General features: G+C 38.4%; 1 protein-coding gene across 3 annotated transcripts in view; it reads right to left on the bottom strand.

Moving 5' to 3' along the window:
• Positions 1-14,528, bottom strand: part of nup153 (nucleoporin 153) — a 65,368-nt gene that overhangs the window by 29,067 nt on the left and 21,773 nt on the right. For all 3 annotated transcript variants that reach the window (XM_048611529.1, XM_020509949.2, XM_048611536.1), the window contains exons 4-11: positions 12,341-12,480; positions 12,112-12,246; positions 10,046-10,162; positions 8,788-8,832; positions 8,164-8,217; positions 6,995-7,141; positions 463-515; positions 239-356 (exon numbers count right to left, since the gene is read on the bottom strand). In XM_048611529.1, the coding sequence (XP_048467486.1) occupies positions 239-356; positions 463-515; positions 6,995-7,141; positions 8,164-8,217; positions 8,788-8,832; positions 10,046-10,162; positions 12,112-12,246; positions 12,341-12,480 (809 nt within the window). The remainder of the gene's footprint in view (positions 1-238; positions 357-462; positions 516-6,994; positions 7,142-8,163; positions 8,218-8,787; positions 8,833-10,045; positions 10,163-12,111; positions 12,247-12,340; positions 12,481-14,528) is intronic.

The raw sequence follows: 14,528 nt of genomic DNA on the forward strand, positions 1-14,528 counted from the left end.
AAAGCTGTACCATTCATAGGCCTCAGTTAAATGGCAAAATCCACCACACTGAATAACAGATCAACTTGACATTGCTTATGCAATGAAATACTTCATAAAGGAAAAAATGCAAGAAATATACTATTGAGTAACTTAATTTATAAGCTGAAAGCTCAAGAGGATAAAGGTTCACTGTTGATGCTTGCAAACCTATGAAACGATATGCAATTGTAAGAATCAGAAGACAATTTGATCTAACCTCCTGTGCGCTTCTAGATGAGTAATGTCCTTTATCTCTCTTCATTTTTCCTCCAGCTCCTCCAGATGTAAGACCATTGGTTGCACGAGAGCCAATTACTTGATATGAACAGCTATCACTGCAACAAAAATGAGTGCAAAGAAAAAATTGATTACTTTATGATGCAATATTTTAAAACTTCTGTCTGAAAGTAATTCAATGCTAACTGCTTACAGATACCATACCTTTTTGTTGCTTGAAGGCTAATTTCAGGTATAGGTGATTTCTCCCTCACTCGCTAAAAATACAAGGAGATCGAAATTCAATACTTTCATAATAAGTTTTTAACATGCACAAAATCTCTTTATTTAAAGTCAAATCAATCAAAATCTGTCAATTTAAAAATGTTTAAAAAGTACTTTAAACCATCCAGGAGTAGGTAATCGTTGAAATTTCTTTACAAAGTCAGTTACAGATATCATTGTGTTCTCTTCCCCTCTTCTCACCATTTCACTTGACTAGTCTTTTGAGGCCCTCTTATGGTGCAGTGGTAGTGTCACTATCCCTGGACTGAAGGCACGGGCTCAAGTTACACCTGCTCCAAGGGTGTGTAACAATATCTCTGAACAGGTTGATTAAAAAAATAGTTTAAAATAAAAAAAAACTTAATGATATCACATATAGTCTTTTTGGGAAATAGAAACAAATAGAAAAGGTAGTTAACCTATCCAAAAGAACTGGAAATCAGAAAAAAAAACAAAATTTGCTGGAGAATTCAGCAGGTCTGGGAGCATGTGTGGAGACAAAACAGTTAATGTTTCGGGTCCAATGACCCTTATTCAATTCAGTTCTTCAGTTCCGGACCTGTTGAGTTTTTACAGCAATTTCTCTGTTTTTGTTATTATAACCAAGGTGGTATTTGGGTATATAATTGGCTTAGTTTAGTGATAGACAGCGGTGAGTGGCTCATTTTCCAACTGCAAGTTGGGGTGTAGACAGATTTTTGTGTTTTCCTCCTGCCTCTGCATTAAGTGGCTTCTCATTCTTGGTGATTGCAACCTCCATCTCAGCCCTTCTTGTTCTCACTTAGGTTTACTGCACTCCTTTTATATCTAAATCGCATCCTTTGTGCAATCTGTCCTACAACCATAGGTGCCCACCTTACGATCATATCATCACACAGAATTCTAACTCTTTTGATATCATCATTGTTAAGGTAATTCCTGATTATTTCCTTTCATCATGGTCTAGCCATATTTCCCTACCTCCTCATACTGCCCTTTTTCTACATCAATCCTCGGAGTGGGGGAGACTCCAAGTCACTTGCTTTCCAAAAATTCATCCTCTGGTCTTTAATTTATCACAAGATCTCAGAAGCTGTTAATTCACTAAATTTCTTTATGTCCATAACCAAAACAGCCTCAGCAGCATGAACGACTCTGGTCAAATTCTAAAGGACATAGCTACTGGAATGGATCTAAAGCAGGCCAGAACAAAACTAAGAGGGCAATATGTACTTGACCTCAGCCTCACCAATTTGTCTACCACAGATGGATTTGTCGATGACAGTACTAGGAGGAGCAACCACCGCACAGTCCCTGCAAAGACAAGTCCCACCTTCACAGCGAGAATACCCTCCACTGTGCTAAATGGAATAGATTTCAAACAGATATAGCAACTTAAGACTGAGTATCCATGAAGTGCTGCAGACCATCAGCACCAGAATCATACTTGAATACAATCTGCAACCTCATTTCCCGGCATATCTTCCACTGTACCACTATCACCAATCGAGGGGATTACCCCAGTTCAAAGATTAGTGCAGGAGGGCATGTTAGGAGCAGCATCACATTCCTAAACAAAAAATGAGGTGTCAATCTGATGAAACTAAAACACAGGACTACTTGTACGTCAAAGAGCACAAATGGCAAGTCCACAATAAATGGATCTAACTGTTGCAGTCCTGTCACACCCAATTGTGAATTGTGTGGACAATAATGCTGAAGGGAGTTTCACAAATATTTCCATCCTCAATGATGGGGGAGCCCAGCACATCAATGCAAAAGACAAAACTGAAGCATTCGCAAAAAAAAAAAAAAAAAAATTCATTAAGGTTTCCTCCAATATGATTTTCCAAACCCACGACCAGTATGATCTAGAAATACAAGGAGCAACAAGCCCAGAGAACCCTGGATGCCTAGGAATATTCAGGACTGAATAAAAAGGAAAAAAAAAAAAAGAGGAAATATAACAAGTATAAAGGGAGTAAACAACAGGGGAGTACAGAATGTGCAAGGGGGCCTCAAGAAAGAAATTAGGAGGGCAAAAAGGAGGGCATAAAAAACATTAGCGAGCAAGATTAGGAAGAATCCCAGGAGCTGCAGGTAGACAGGGTAGTGAAGATGACGTTTGGCATGCTTGCCTTCATTGGTCAGAACACAGTATAGGAGTTAGGATGTCATGTCGCTGTTGCACAGGACACTGGTGAGGCCACTTTAGGTATACTGCAGACAATTGTGGTCGGCCTTCCATAGGATGTTATTAAACTTGAAAGGGTGCAGAAAAGATTTACAAGGACGTTGCCAGGACTGGAGGGTTTGAGCTATAGGGAGAGGCTGAACAGGCGAGTCTTTTTTGCCCCTGGTGCATCAGAGACTGAGAGGTGACCTTATAGAGGTTTATAAAATCACGAGGGGTATGGATAGGGTGAACAGTCAAGGTCTTTTCCCCAGGGTAGGGGAGTCTAATACTAGAGGACATTGGTTTGAAGTGAGGGGGAAAGATTTAAAAAAGGACCTGAGGGGTAACTTTTTCATGCTGAGGATGGTGCGTGTATGAAATGAGCTGCCAGAGGAAGTGGTGGAGGCAGGTACAATTACAACATTTAAAAAACACTTGCATGGTTAATAAATCAGAAGGGTTTAAAAGGATATTCACCAAATGCTGGCATGAGACTAGGTCAGATTGGGATGTCTGGTCACTGCAGATGAGTTAGACCGAACGGTCTGTTTCCATACTATATGGCTCTATATTTCACAAGTATATCAGGAGGAGGAGGAGAATATCCAGTAAAACAACAGGGCTCACTAGGGACCAAGAAGGAAATCTATGAAACTGGAGAACACTGGTTGAATGTTAACAGGTCCTTCATGTCTGTCTTTACCCTGGAGAAGGAGGATGCAAGTACAGAATTTGAGAAGATGGATTGTGAAGTTCTTCAGCAGATTGAGAAAAGGGTCAAGAATAAGGGAGCACCCTTGTAAAATGAAAGGCAGGAGGTTTAAAGGGGATTTGAGGAAAAACTTTTTCACCCAGAGGGTAGCTGGGTCTGCAATAGACGACCTGAGATAACTTTTGAGGCAGGTAACCTCAAATTTCAAAAAGTACTTTGATGAGCACTTGAAGTGTCATAACATTCAAGGCTATGGGCTGAGCGTAGGCAGTGTCTTATTTTGGGCAGTACAGACTCAATGGGCTAAAGGGTCTCTTCTGTACTGTATGATTCTGAGGGCAGGAGATACATGGGAACACTACCACTTGAAAATTCCCTTCAAGCCACTCACTATCCAACTTGAAAGTACATTGAACCAGTGACACTGAAGGAATAGCAAAGTTCTAAAAATCCCTCTCTAACAGCATTGTCAGAGTGTACCTACACCAAAAGGACTGCAGTGGTTCAAGATGACAGCTCACCATTACATTCTCAAGGACATTTAGTAATAGGCAATAAATGCTGGCCTAGCCAGTAAAACCCATATCCCATGAATAAATAATTTTAAAAAAACAAAAACCATATCTTCTTTGGAATCTTTGATGCCCTTGTCCTGATTAAAACTATTATTTTTTCCCATCCCAATTGCTTTTATTGCTATACCAACAATCTCACTCCCCTAAGTCCAAGGGAGAGAGGAACACCTTTGGCGAAAACTTGTTTAACCATCGATTGCTACATCTGGCCAAATCGCTTAAAAACATAAGCGACTATGCTCTGTGTCATTACAAAGTCCATGATTCAAAAATCAAATGATAAGGCAAACTAAATTATGAAGAAAAATAAAATATCTAAGATAATCGATATGCACACAAAGGAAAGTCAGGAATGGGAACAGGGTACAAGAGAGACAAGGACAATTAAAAAGTACAAACAATAATGGCAAAGTTTTGTAGATATTAATTTTCATTAGTATTTACCAGGCAAGTTGATAAAGAGGACAGGTATTAAACAATGAGAGAAACAAATTAAGGCACAGATATCATAATGGTAAAAACAAAAAGCACCACTACAGGGTTGTGCCCTGATCTCAAATGATTCTCAGTTCCTTCAAAGAAGGTCCTTCTAAAACAACATCAGAAGTCAGGATGTTCTTTATTGATTACAATTGCTCAGTACCATTCACAACTTCTTGGACACTGAAGCAGAAAAGTTTGCATGCAAGATCTGAATATCACCCAAGCTTGGGTTAATGACTGGCAAGAAAAATTCATGCCATCTAAGTGCCAGGCAAGACAGTCTCCAACAGAGAATTGAATTATCCCATCATAACATTCAAAAAGCACTACATTTGCCAAGGTTTACACCATCAACAGTGTTGGGGGTGGGTTATTATTAACCAGCCATATAAATACTGTAGTGACAAGGGCTACGTGTTTTGCAATAAGTAATTTACCTGACTCCCCAATGCAGTCCACCATCTACAAGTTACAAGTCAGGAATGTGATGGATTACTCTCCACATGACTACATGAATGCAGTACTTAAGCTCTTGACAATATTCAAAACAACGCAGTTGATGTGATTGCTCCCTTATCCACCACTTAAAATAATTACTCCATCCATCACCAATGCATAGCAAAGAACACCAGGAACTCTGTCCCTATAAGCACTCTGAAAGCACCTGTGCCACCTGGTCTGCATCTATTCTGAAAGTGACTCACTACCATTTTCTTAAGGCCAATTACAGATTCACAACAACGTTGGCCTTACCAACAATGCTTACATTACAAGAATGAGAAAAGCTGCAGTTCTGGTCACTGAGCTAGACAGTAAATTTGGAAGTGCACTGCAAATGTTGCTGTCAGAATGTGTTTACTCTTCCATTGGGTACAATGCAGAGGCTTCCAAACTGGAACCTCTATCATAATTTCTTGAAATCTAAGTTGTTAGCCTGTCTGCAAAAAACTTTGAAGAAGTTCCAATTCGCTCAAAGAGGTACAGGTGGGTTCTTAATAGTGGACTGTTAACATTGTTAAAAATTAACTAATTGGGCCAAAAAGTTTCTTATAAATGTGAAATGTTAGATTTTTAAATCATTATGGAGAAATTTGTTAACTATTTTAAGATAGTTTGTTTTAGCACTGATCTTAATACAATCATATTTATTTACTAGATGTGAATGATATTAAATGTGATTATTTTTCTAGGTTGGTCAGAGTAGCTCACTAATTCATTCCTCACGTTGGTGCCAGATTTATATCACCACTGGGAAAGTACTTGGAAAGTATGGCTCAAAGAGCACTAGATCTTTCTGGGCAGCTTTCTCCTATATCAGGACATCTCTTCACTTTATGAATGATCACAAAGTACAGGCCAACAGTCTTCCTTTTAATCTCATAATAACCCCCTAGTCCGCACACATGGCATTTGGACATTTTAAAAGAATATAAGGAAGTGATACAAAAGGAACTTCCGCGTTCTATTAACAACCTTTTTTAAAAAAAGGAATAGTAGAAGAGGACTGATGGGCAATGTTATACCCAACTATACCGTACAAAGTCATATTTAAGAATGCAGATGTCCAAGCAATTAGGAGACCAATCAGCTGATCAGGAAGTATAAGAAATAACGAAATCCATACTAAAATTTAAAAAGAACCTAGAAATTGAACATATTTCAATACATTTTAAAAGAAAAAAATCTTGCTTGATCAACTTCATTAGGCTTTCTGAACAGTCAAAATAAACAAGGGTAATATAGGTGGAATTTATGTAGATTCCCAAAAATAAACGTGGACAAAGCATGTGGGGTCATGGCACAATTAACAAAATAGATGCGTGGTTGGCTGAAAGACAGAAATCATGGGGGAAGGGGGGCGCGGCATGGAGTGGAGAGACAGCAGAAGGGTTATTGAGAGGAATAGGACTGAAAAGCAGAGAAGTTATGCTAAACTTCTATCAAGTCTTGGTTAGTCTGCACATGGAGTACTGTGTGCAGTTCTGGTCAACATATTATACAAGTGATATAAAAGCACTGAAGAGGGTGCAAAAGAGATTTACAGAACCAGAACCAAGCATATATTTGTCAGAAAAAAAATGAACAGGTTGGGCTCCTTGCCTCTTAAAATAAGAAGGCAGAGTGACCTAATAGATCCCTTCCAAATTTATCAAAGGTTTTGCTCGCACAGACTCAGAATACTTCTACTTGTGGGATACAGAATTACCAACAGTCATGAATACAAGATGGTTACCAAGAAACCAAATAGGGAACTCAGATGAAAATTGGGATCAAGTCAATCTTGAAAGAAAGAGTTTGGTGAACATTGATTTTACAGATGCACTTATGTTGACAAGCAGATAAAGGTCATACTGAAAGGAGTTATATGAGGAATGACGAGGTTCAAGTGCAGCCTAAACACCAGCTCAAAGTGGTTGGCTCAATGCCTGCTTTTGTCCTGTATATTTCAGGCAATAATGAAAAATGTAAATTTAATCTAATTGCAACTAATAAAGGTATTAAGCAAATATAAAATGCAAAACATTCCTTAAAATATTGATTTCTTACATTGTTTTGATTTTCTGTCCTGTCAATGTGCCTGTTACTCTGCCCTCCAGGGGTCAGAGATGGCTTGAAAAACATGGATCTATTAATTGCTCCAGAAACAATCACAGGTGTTTGAAGTTTCTGTACAGGAGGACCCTGTGCTTCCAGCTGAAAAATAAATAGAAAGAATTTTATAATTCAAATAACAGATTTGGTTTCTTGTTGTAATTTTGGGCTATTTAAATTAGAATTACTTTAAAATTATTTTCCATACAATTATAGCAATGAACAGTTCATAGCACTGAATTGCATTTATAACAATGAATAAACAACCAAACTACCACCACCCAGCAGAAGCTAAATATATCTGCTTCTACTAAAGGTCATTTCTTTTTAATGAAATCACTCACCCAGATAAGGGCATCTCTACCTAGGCTAGCATTTATTGCCCATTCATCATTGCCCAGACAGTAGTTGAGGAGTCAACCACATGGCTGTGGGTCTGAAGTCACATATAGACCAGACCAGGCAAGGACATCAGCAAATCAGATGGGTTTGTCCCAACAATTGGCAATGGCTTCATGGTCGTCGTTACACCCTTAATTCCAAATTCTTTATTGAATTAAAATTCTGCCATCTACCATAGTGGGATTTGAACATGGGTTCTCAGAACATTACTCTGGCGATACTACCACAAAGCCACTACCTCCACTATACTGCTCAGCACGTGTGGAGGACTTCATTTTATTTTAAAAGACCAAACACTGCAGGGGCTTTCAACAATGTCTTTAGCTGTGATCTGAAAATAAAATCAGGAAGTTTTGTTTGGAACAATGAAAAAAACCCAACTACTAATGGCAAATCCTAAGGGAGCATCTCAATTTTTTTGCCTATGACTCCAAGATATTGGGTGACAAAACACAGGATAACACACTTCTGTTTACATTCCTTTAACAGATTGAGACTGGATGCTCATTTGCTACTAGCATCTAAAGAAAGCTCCATCTCCCAATTCAAAAACAAATTAGCAAACTGTTGCCAGATAATGCTTAAAGCTTAACCTGATTCAACATCAAAATACAGCTTTTATTTTAAAAGGTTAGAAAGGATCCCTTTTCAAGTTACATTTTCCAAGTCACCCCTTCAAATACAATGTACATATTTATTATAAAGGTCATACAACAACCTACCTTTCTCATTTTGGACTGCCAACCAGTCGCATCTATGGTACTTTTCTCCAAGGACTGAAACAAAATAACAAGCATGATTAGAGTTGTGGGAGGATAAAATATTAATTAAGATCCAGAGTGGAGGAAAGTGAAGGGAGAAGGCAGTTTTAAATCATCCTGTCTCCTCTTACGAATAATTTTAAAGAACACACTGAGCTTCAGTGTGTTATTAGCAAAATTATGTTCAACATCCCGTGAGTGGCAATCTGGTGCCAAAGTATGTTTTAAAGTGAAGCAGGCTGCACACTTAGATATTCTTTGTTCTCCAGGTACCCAATAATGGAAGTCCCACACTAACAGCATTTTTCAGATCCTTAGAATATCAAAACATGCCTTACAATAAATTAAATGACGTTCATTATTGATATGTTAAGAACTGCAGGGAAGATTAACTCAAACAGAACAAAATGCCAATTATATTAAGATTTAAAATCTCAAAGAATAAATTGACATTTACAAAGCATGCTTAAGACAATTTAATTCAAAGTAAACCTGAAAATGAAAGCTTGTCTCAAGACACTGCTGTGAAAGCCAAGAAAATTAATTCTAGTACAAAACTGCAATAGAGACACCTTTATCACTTACCATGGACAAGGGAGAGGTTACTGTTGAAGGAATTCTTTTAGCGTCCTGAAAACAGAAAATAACATGTAAAAATGTTTTCCCTTCAAAATTTAAGTATTTGGTTTTATTCCCCTTGTTAGGATCATAGAATCCCTACACTGCGGAAAGAGGCCATTCAGCCCATTAAGTCTGCACCAAACCTCTCAAGAGAATCCTACCCAGACTGAGACCCCACCTGATCCCCATACTACTACATTCACCATGACTAATCCACCTGGACTGCACATCTTTGAACATGATGGGACAATTTAGCATAGCCAATACACACACTGTTTCTTTCAAGTCTCTTCACAAAAAGAGAAGTGTAAAGACTTATCACAACCTCAAGTACCACTCTCTAGCTTCACAGTGGTTCTCCTCATCTTCCTTCTCTGCAAAATGCATTACTTTCATCAGTATTCCCTACTCCGAATAGGGGTTCATCATCATGCTTAACGTACCAATTCATATTTTCCATGTTAAATAAAGGATTTTAAGAAATTCACAAGATGTGGGCATCAATGGCTAGGTTAGCATTTATTGCCTGCACCCAATTGTCACAAACTTTATAAAAAATTTATTTCAATACAATAAAAAATACTGTACATAAATTGCAAATGCCACAGTATCAAAATTCTGGCTAGTAGCTTGCCATGGAATTGAAGAGTTAAGTAGACACTAAATCAATCCTTCAAAAAGTGATTTATTTTGATGAGCAATTTTAAATGTAAGCATGAATGATTTAAATGACAGATTCTATTAATTCTTTAACAGAATAAAACAAATGAACCAAGAGAAACAAATTGTGATGCAGAATTGTTCCGCCAGAAATCTTGTTTAGGCACTCTAAGATAGTTTGGGAATTCTCTGCGATGGAAGCAGCAGCACATCAACAGAAAGGAATGTTAAGTAACGTAACGAAGGAGTCATATTGGACTTGAAACATTAACTCGGTCTCTCTCTACAGATGCTCCAGACCTGCTGAGTTGTTCCAGTACTTTCTACGCTAATTTCAGATTTCCAGCATCCACAGTATTTTGCTTTTATAAAAAGGAACAGACTTACACATATACAAACTTGGAAACTCTGCCAATGACAATTAATCCATTTGCAGTGCAGGTTTATTGATGTTTGAATTACATCAACTGCACTCTAAATAATTCAGGTATTTCACAGGACAATAGACTTATGAAGTTCAAATCATCTGGTAAAAACCACAAAAACCAATATGAAGACTCACCGCTAAAGGACTTGACATCTTTTCTAAAGATTGAAGGATGCGTCTGGCAGTGGCACTCGTCACACCATAAGATGGTGAACTTGCCGGTTTTGCTTTCATCTGTCTCCTTATTGGAACCTGGTGGTTAGATTCATAACTTCTGTGAAATATGTGGAACCATACAGAAATGTCAGCATGAAAACTCACACCTTAATCTTTGTTATTCAAAACAGAGCTAAAAACACATGATACTCATGTTTAAATCTTCAGGGGGACTCAGGGTTCTGTTGTGTGAATGCTATAACCATGTCAATATCAGATACTCTGCACACAAACAAGGCACACTTTTGAACCATGATGGTGATGTGTTGACTGGCAGAAAGCAGGTGCACTGGACACCATAGAATCTTTCACAAGAAACTTAATACAGTCAAAATCGAATGCCAGATTGACCAGGCATATGAAATTTTGCTCCATGTGTAAACCACTTTTAAACCAAGTTAGATCAAACAACATAGTGCTCCTATGGATATATGCTTCTTCTTTTGATGCCAATAGCTACTTTTAGAACTGCGCAAGTAAACCATACAGAGGTTACATTAAAGCCATGGTTCTGTCCAATGAAAAAGTATAGCTCCACACAGTTATACTTAAACATTTAACAAACAGATGTGCACTTACATAGCACCTTCCAAAACCTGAGGATGTCCCAAAAAATTTCCAGGTAATGAACAGCTATGGCTATTGATAGATTTTTACAATTATACAAATGGCCAAACTTCATTTAATTTGAAATTTGAAGGTGCTCCGGCATGCTGTTTGTGTTCACCAACTCTGGTGTTTGTAAAGTTAGCTTGGTACTACTTTATACTTCAAGTCAATTTTCCACTTAATACTAAATCAAGATGCCAATTCAGTTGAACTTATTACAACTTTTATGCCACCATGTAAGAGAAAATCTTTTTAGCGAGCCAAACAAATCTGTAAGGTCAAACACAGCATGTGTTTTAATTTGAGTCACTGAAGATAAACTCCCCCTCACCCTTGACGGTCTGCTTTGTCCTGAATGGCCTTTGCATGTAACTTAATTAATTGGAAAACACAAGTGATTTACCGGTGGTGTTGGTAATAGATTAAATAAAACCACAGATGACTTGGTGGTGGGAAAGAGTGTTCAGTAGTGTGTAAAAACACTTTCATCAACACAATAACATCTTAAAATTATAAACTGGGTTTTAAACCAGTCAAAGAACCAGAGCCTGTAGTTTTGTACTGAAGCAGTCTACTTTGGAGAAATTTAGTGGGACTTAAGAAAAGGAATATTTAACAGAAGATGTGAATATTATAAATTCTTAGACTAGTAAGTCTGTTTGAAGCAAGTAAGGATTACATTTTGAATTATATTACATTTTGAATTGGGCAAAAGGTCTGCCTTCCTGCTCCTCTGATGCTGCTTGGCCTGTTGTGTTCATCCAGCTCGACACCTTGGTATCTCAGATTCTCCAGTATCTGCAGTTCCTACCATCTTTGAATTATAGCAGCTCTTTTTACTGGGATCTCAAGAAAGGTATCTTGAGTCTGCTCACCCATTCAACGAAGACCAAGATTGATCTAAACGCGACCGTAAATCCACTTTGCAGCCTGTTCACCAAAACCTTGACTTTCTCAGATAAAAAAACGTGTCTAATTCAGCCCTGAATGTATTCAATGCTGCTCTTGGAGCAGTGAACTCCAAAGATGTAAAACCCTTAAGAAATTTCTCATCTCAAACTTGAATGGGAGACAACCAAACCTCCGCCCCATTTTAAAATCATGCCCCCCGTCCCAGTTCTAAAATACCCAGGAGGGTAAGCACCGTTTCAGTACCTACCCCGTTCAGCCTCCTTGACGTTCATAATTCCAATCAGATCGCCTCTCATTCTATTAAAAGCCAACAAGTACAGGGCCAAATTCTCCTCATAAGACAACCCCTTCAATCCCAACTTCAAATAATCCTTTTCCATCATTGATTTTCTTGCAAAGGAACAAAAACATGCATATAAAAGAAAAATATAAGAAAGCAGCATTGAGTCAGCAGTTTGCTCTACCTGGTACGGTGTACTTCGAGGTTGAGAAGCTCTTCCTACTGCTGCTGCCGCCGCCCCACCATAAGTAGTCTTGCCAGGATAGAAAGGAGAATCCCCAAGCTGGCTTGAATTTAGTAAAGAAGTACTAATAAAAGACTGGAAAAAGCAAGACCATTTGAATTTCACAAGTTTACATTAAGTGGTGACTATTCAATGATTACAAACAACAAATTTTCACAATTGTACTTACTGGAGGTGAACTTCCAAATGCAGACAGATTAAAAGATGGTCTTTTCAAGCTCACAGCAGGCTGCTGGGGAGCAGAATGAAAGCGTTCCCCTTCTGGGGACCACAAAGGTGGCAAAGAAGCATTCCTTGATGTTATCACATCTGCAACATTGACAAATAAATATAAAACTTTAATTTACAAATAAGTCTCCAATCATTGAAGGGGTGGTACTCTTTGAATCAAAGTATAAAGGCAGCCAGTTTTATTACTGAACCATATCTCTAGATTGAACAACACAACAAATGAGGCAGTAGCAAATCTGCCCGGAAAGTCCCTAAACCAGATTGTGGATGAGAGATGAATGTAAGTGGAGAATGGGACTTCAAAAGGATTGTGGGGCTGGGAAGTGCTTAAACAGCGACACAGGCTGCCTGTAAATGGAGACAGAACAGTTTCAAACTATCAACAAAGGAATAAGCACCTAACTAGAATTCAAAAATAAACTTTAAATCATTGCAATAATGAATTCCTTACAAATAAAAGTGGAATCCCTAGTTTAAGGCCATGCAGGTTCAGAAGTTACTTGGAAATGTGTAGTAGGTCCTACAGTAATGAACAGGTAATTGCTAAATGTAAATCTAAGATTGAGAGCTGAGATGCAATAAAAGGGGTAGTAATTGCATGGTTAAAATATTTCACAGTTGTGCATATGCAATGGTTGACATTAGTGGTGATTGCAATGGTCTGTGGAAATTATATTTGGAACGATGGTCTTCTGTACATAGAAGCATCTGTGCCAGTTATTTGGCAAAAAATCTTTTGTTGCTTACTAATTCCCATCATTGTGGATGATTTTCAACACTAAGGTTCCAAGAAAATTAATTTTCTCCTTGTTGTGGCTTTAGGCTTAAATCAAATCTCGATTATTATTGAGAAGATTGCAAAACTTTTCCAACTGCTTCAGAGAGAGTCCAAATACCCCATGAGTCATAGGAATTAGGAGGAGTAGGCAATTCAGCCCTTTCAGCCTGCTCCATCATTTAATTATGGTCATGCCTGATCTTATCCTGGTCACAACTCCACACTTTCCTGCCTGCTTGCAAGAGCCCTTTATCCCAATTTTCATCAGAAACACATCTATTCCTTTCTTGAATCGGTTGATTGATTCTGCTTCCACTGCACTCTGGGACAGTGAGTTCCACAGATTCACAACCCTGAAAGAAGTAGTGTCTCCTCATTTAAGTTTTGAGCCTACTTCTCTCAATATTTATGATCGCCCACAATGTGAACATCTGTTCAGTGTCTACCTCATCAGTTCCCATTAGCGTTATACTTCAATCAGATTCCCCTCTCGTTCTTCTGCACTCCACTGAGTGCAAACCTAAGCTATACAACGACTCTTTGTATGACGGCCCTTTCATCCCTCGAAAAAATCTAATGAACCTCCTCTGAACTGCGTCCAGTGCCAGCAGATCCAGCCTCGGGTAAGGAGACCAAAACTAGACAATATTCCAGATGTGGTCTCACCAATGGTTTATATAATTGTAACAACACATCTTTACTTTTATAATCCAGTCCTGTTGCAATAAATGACAGGATCCCATTTGCCTTCCTTATTAAATGCTGCACCTGCATGCCCACTTTCTGTGATTCATGCGCTGACTCACTTCGAATCTGCTTCCCATTTAAATAATATTTGCCCCGTTTTATCCCCAGCCAAAACGGACAAGCTCTCACTTGTCAACATTAAACTCCATCTGCCAGATTATTGCCCATTCTCCTAGCCTATCAATATCCATCTCTGAACTCTTTTTCTCCTCATTATTAACTGGTTTCCCACCTATTTTAGTATCATCTGTGAACTTTGCTATGTTACATTCTGTTCGTGCTTGCAGGTCATTTGTACAGATTGTGAATAGTTGAGGTCCGAGAAGTGAACTCTGCAGCACCCCACTTATTACAGTTTGCCATCCACAGAAGGACCCATTTGTCTTTACCCTCCGCTTTCTGTCAGTCAGGCAATTCTCTATCCAAGCCAATACTCTAACCGTATCCCCTAGAGTCTATCCTTCTGGATCAGTTTTTTTATGCATTACCTTGTCAAATGCTTTCTGGAAGTCTAGATATACCAGATCGCCATTATCCACCTTGCTGGATACATCCTCAAAAGAAATCCTACAAGTTTGTCAAGCTTGACTTGCCTTTTATG

This window comes from Rhincodon typus, chromosome 2 (assembly GCF_021869965.1).
Source record: "Rhincodon typus isolate 14 chromosome 2, sRhiTyp1.1, whole genome shotgun sequence".
Classification (NCBI taxonomy): domain Eukaryota; kingdom Metazoa; phylum Chordata; class Chondrichthyes; order Orectolobiformes; family Rhincodontidae; genus Rhincodon; species Rhincodon typus.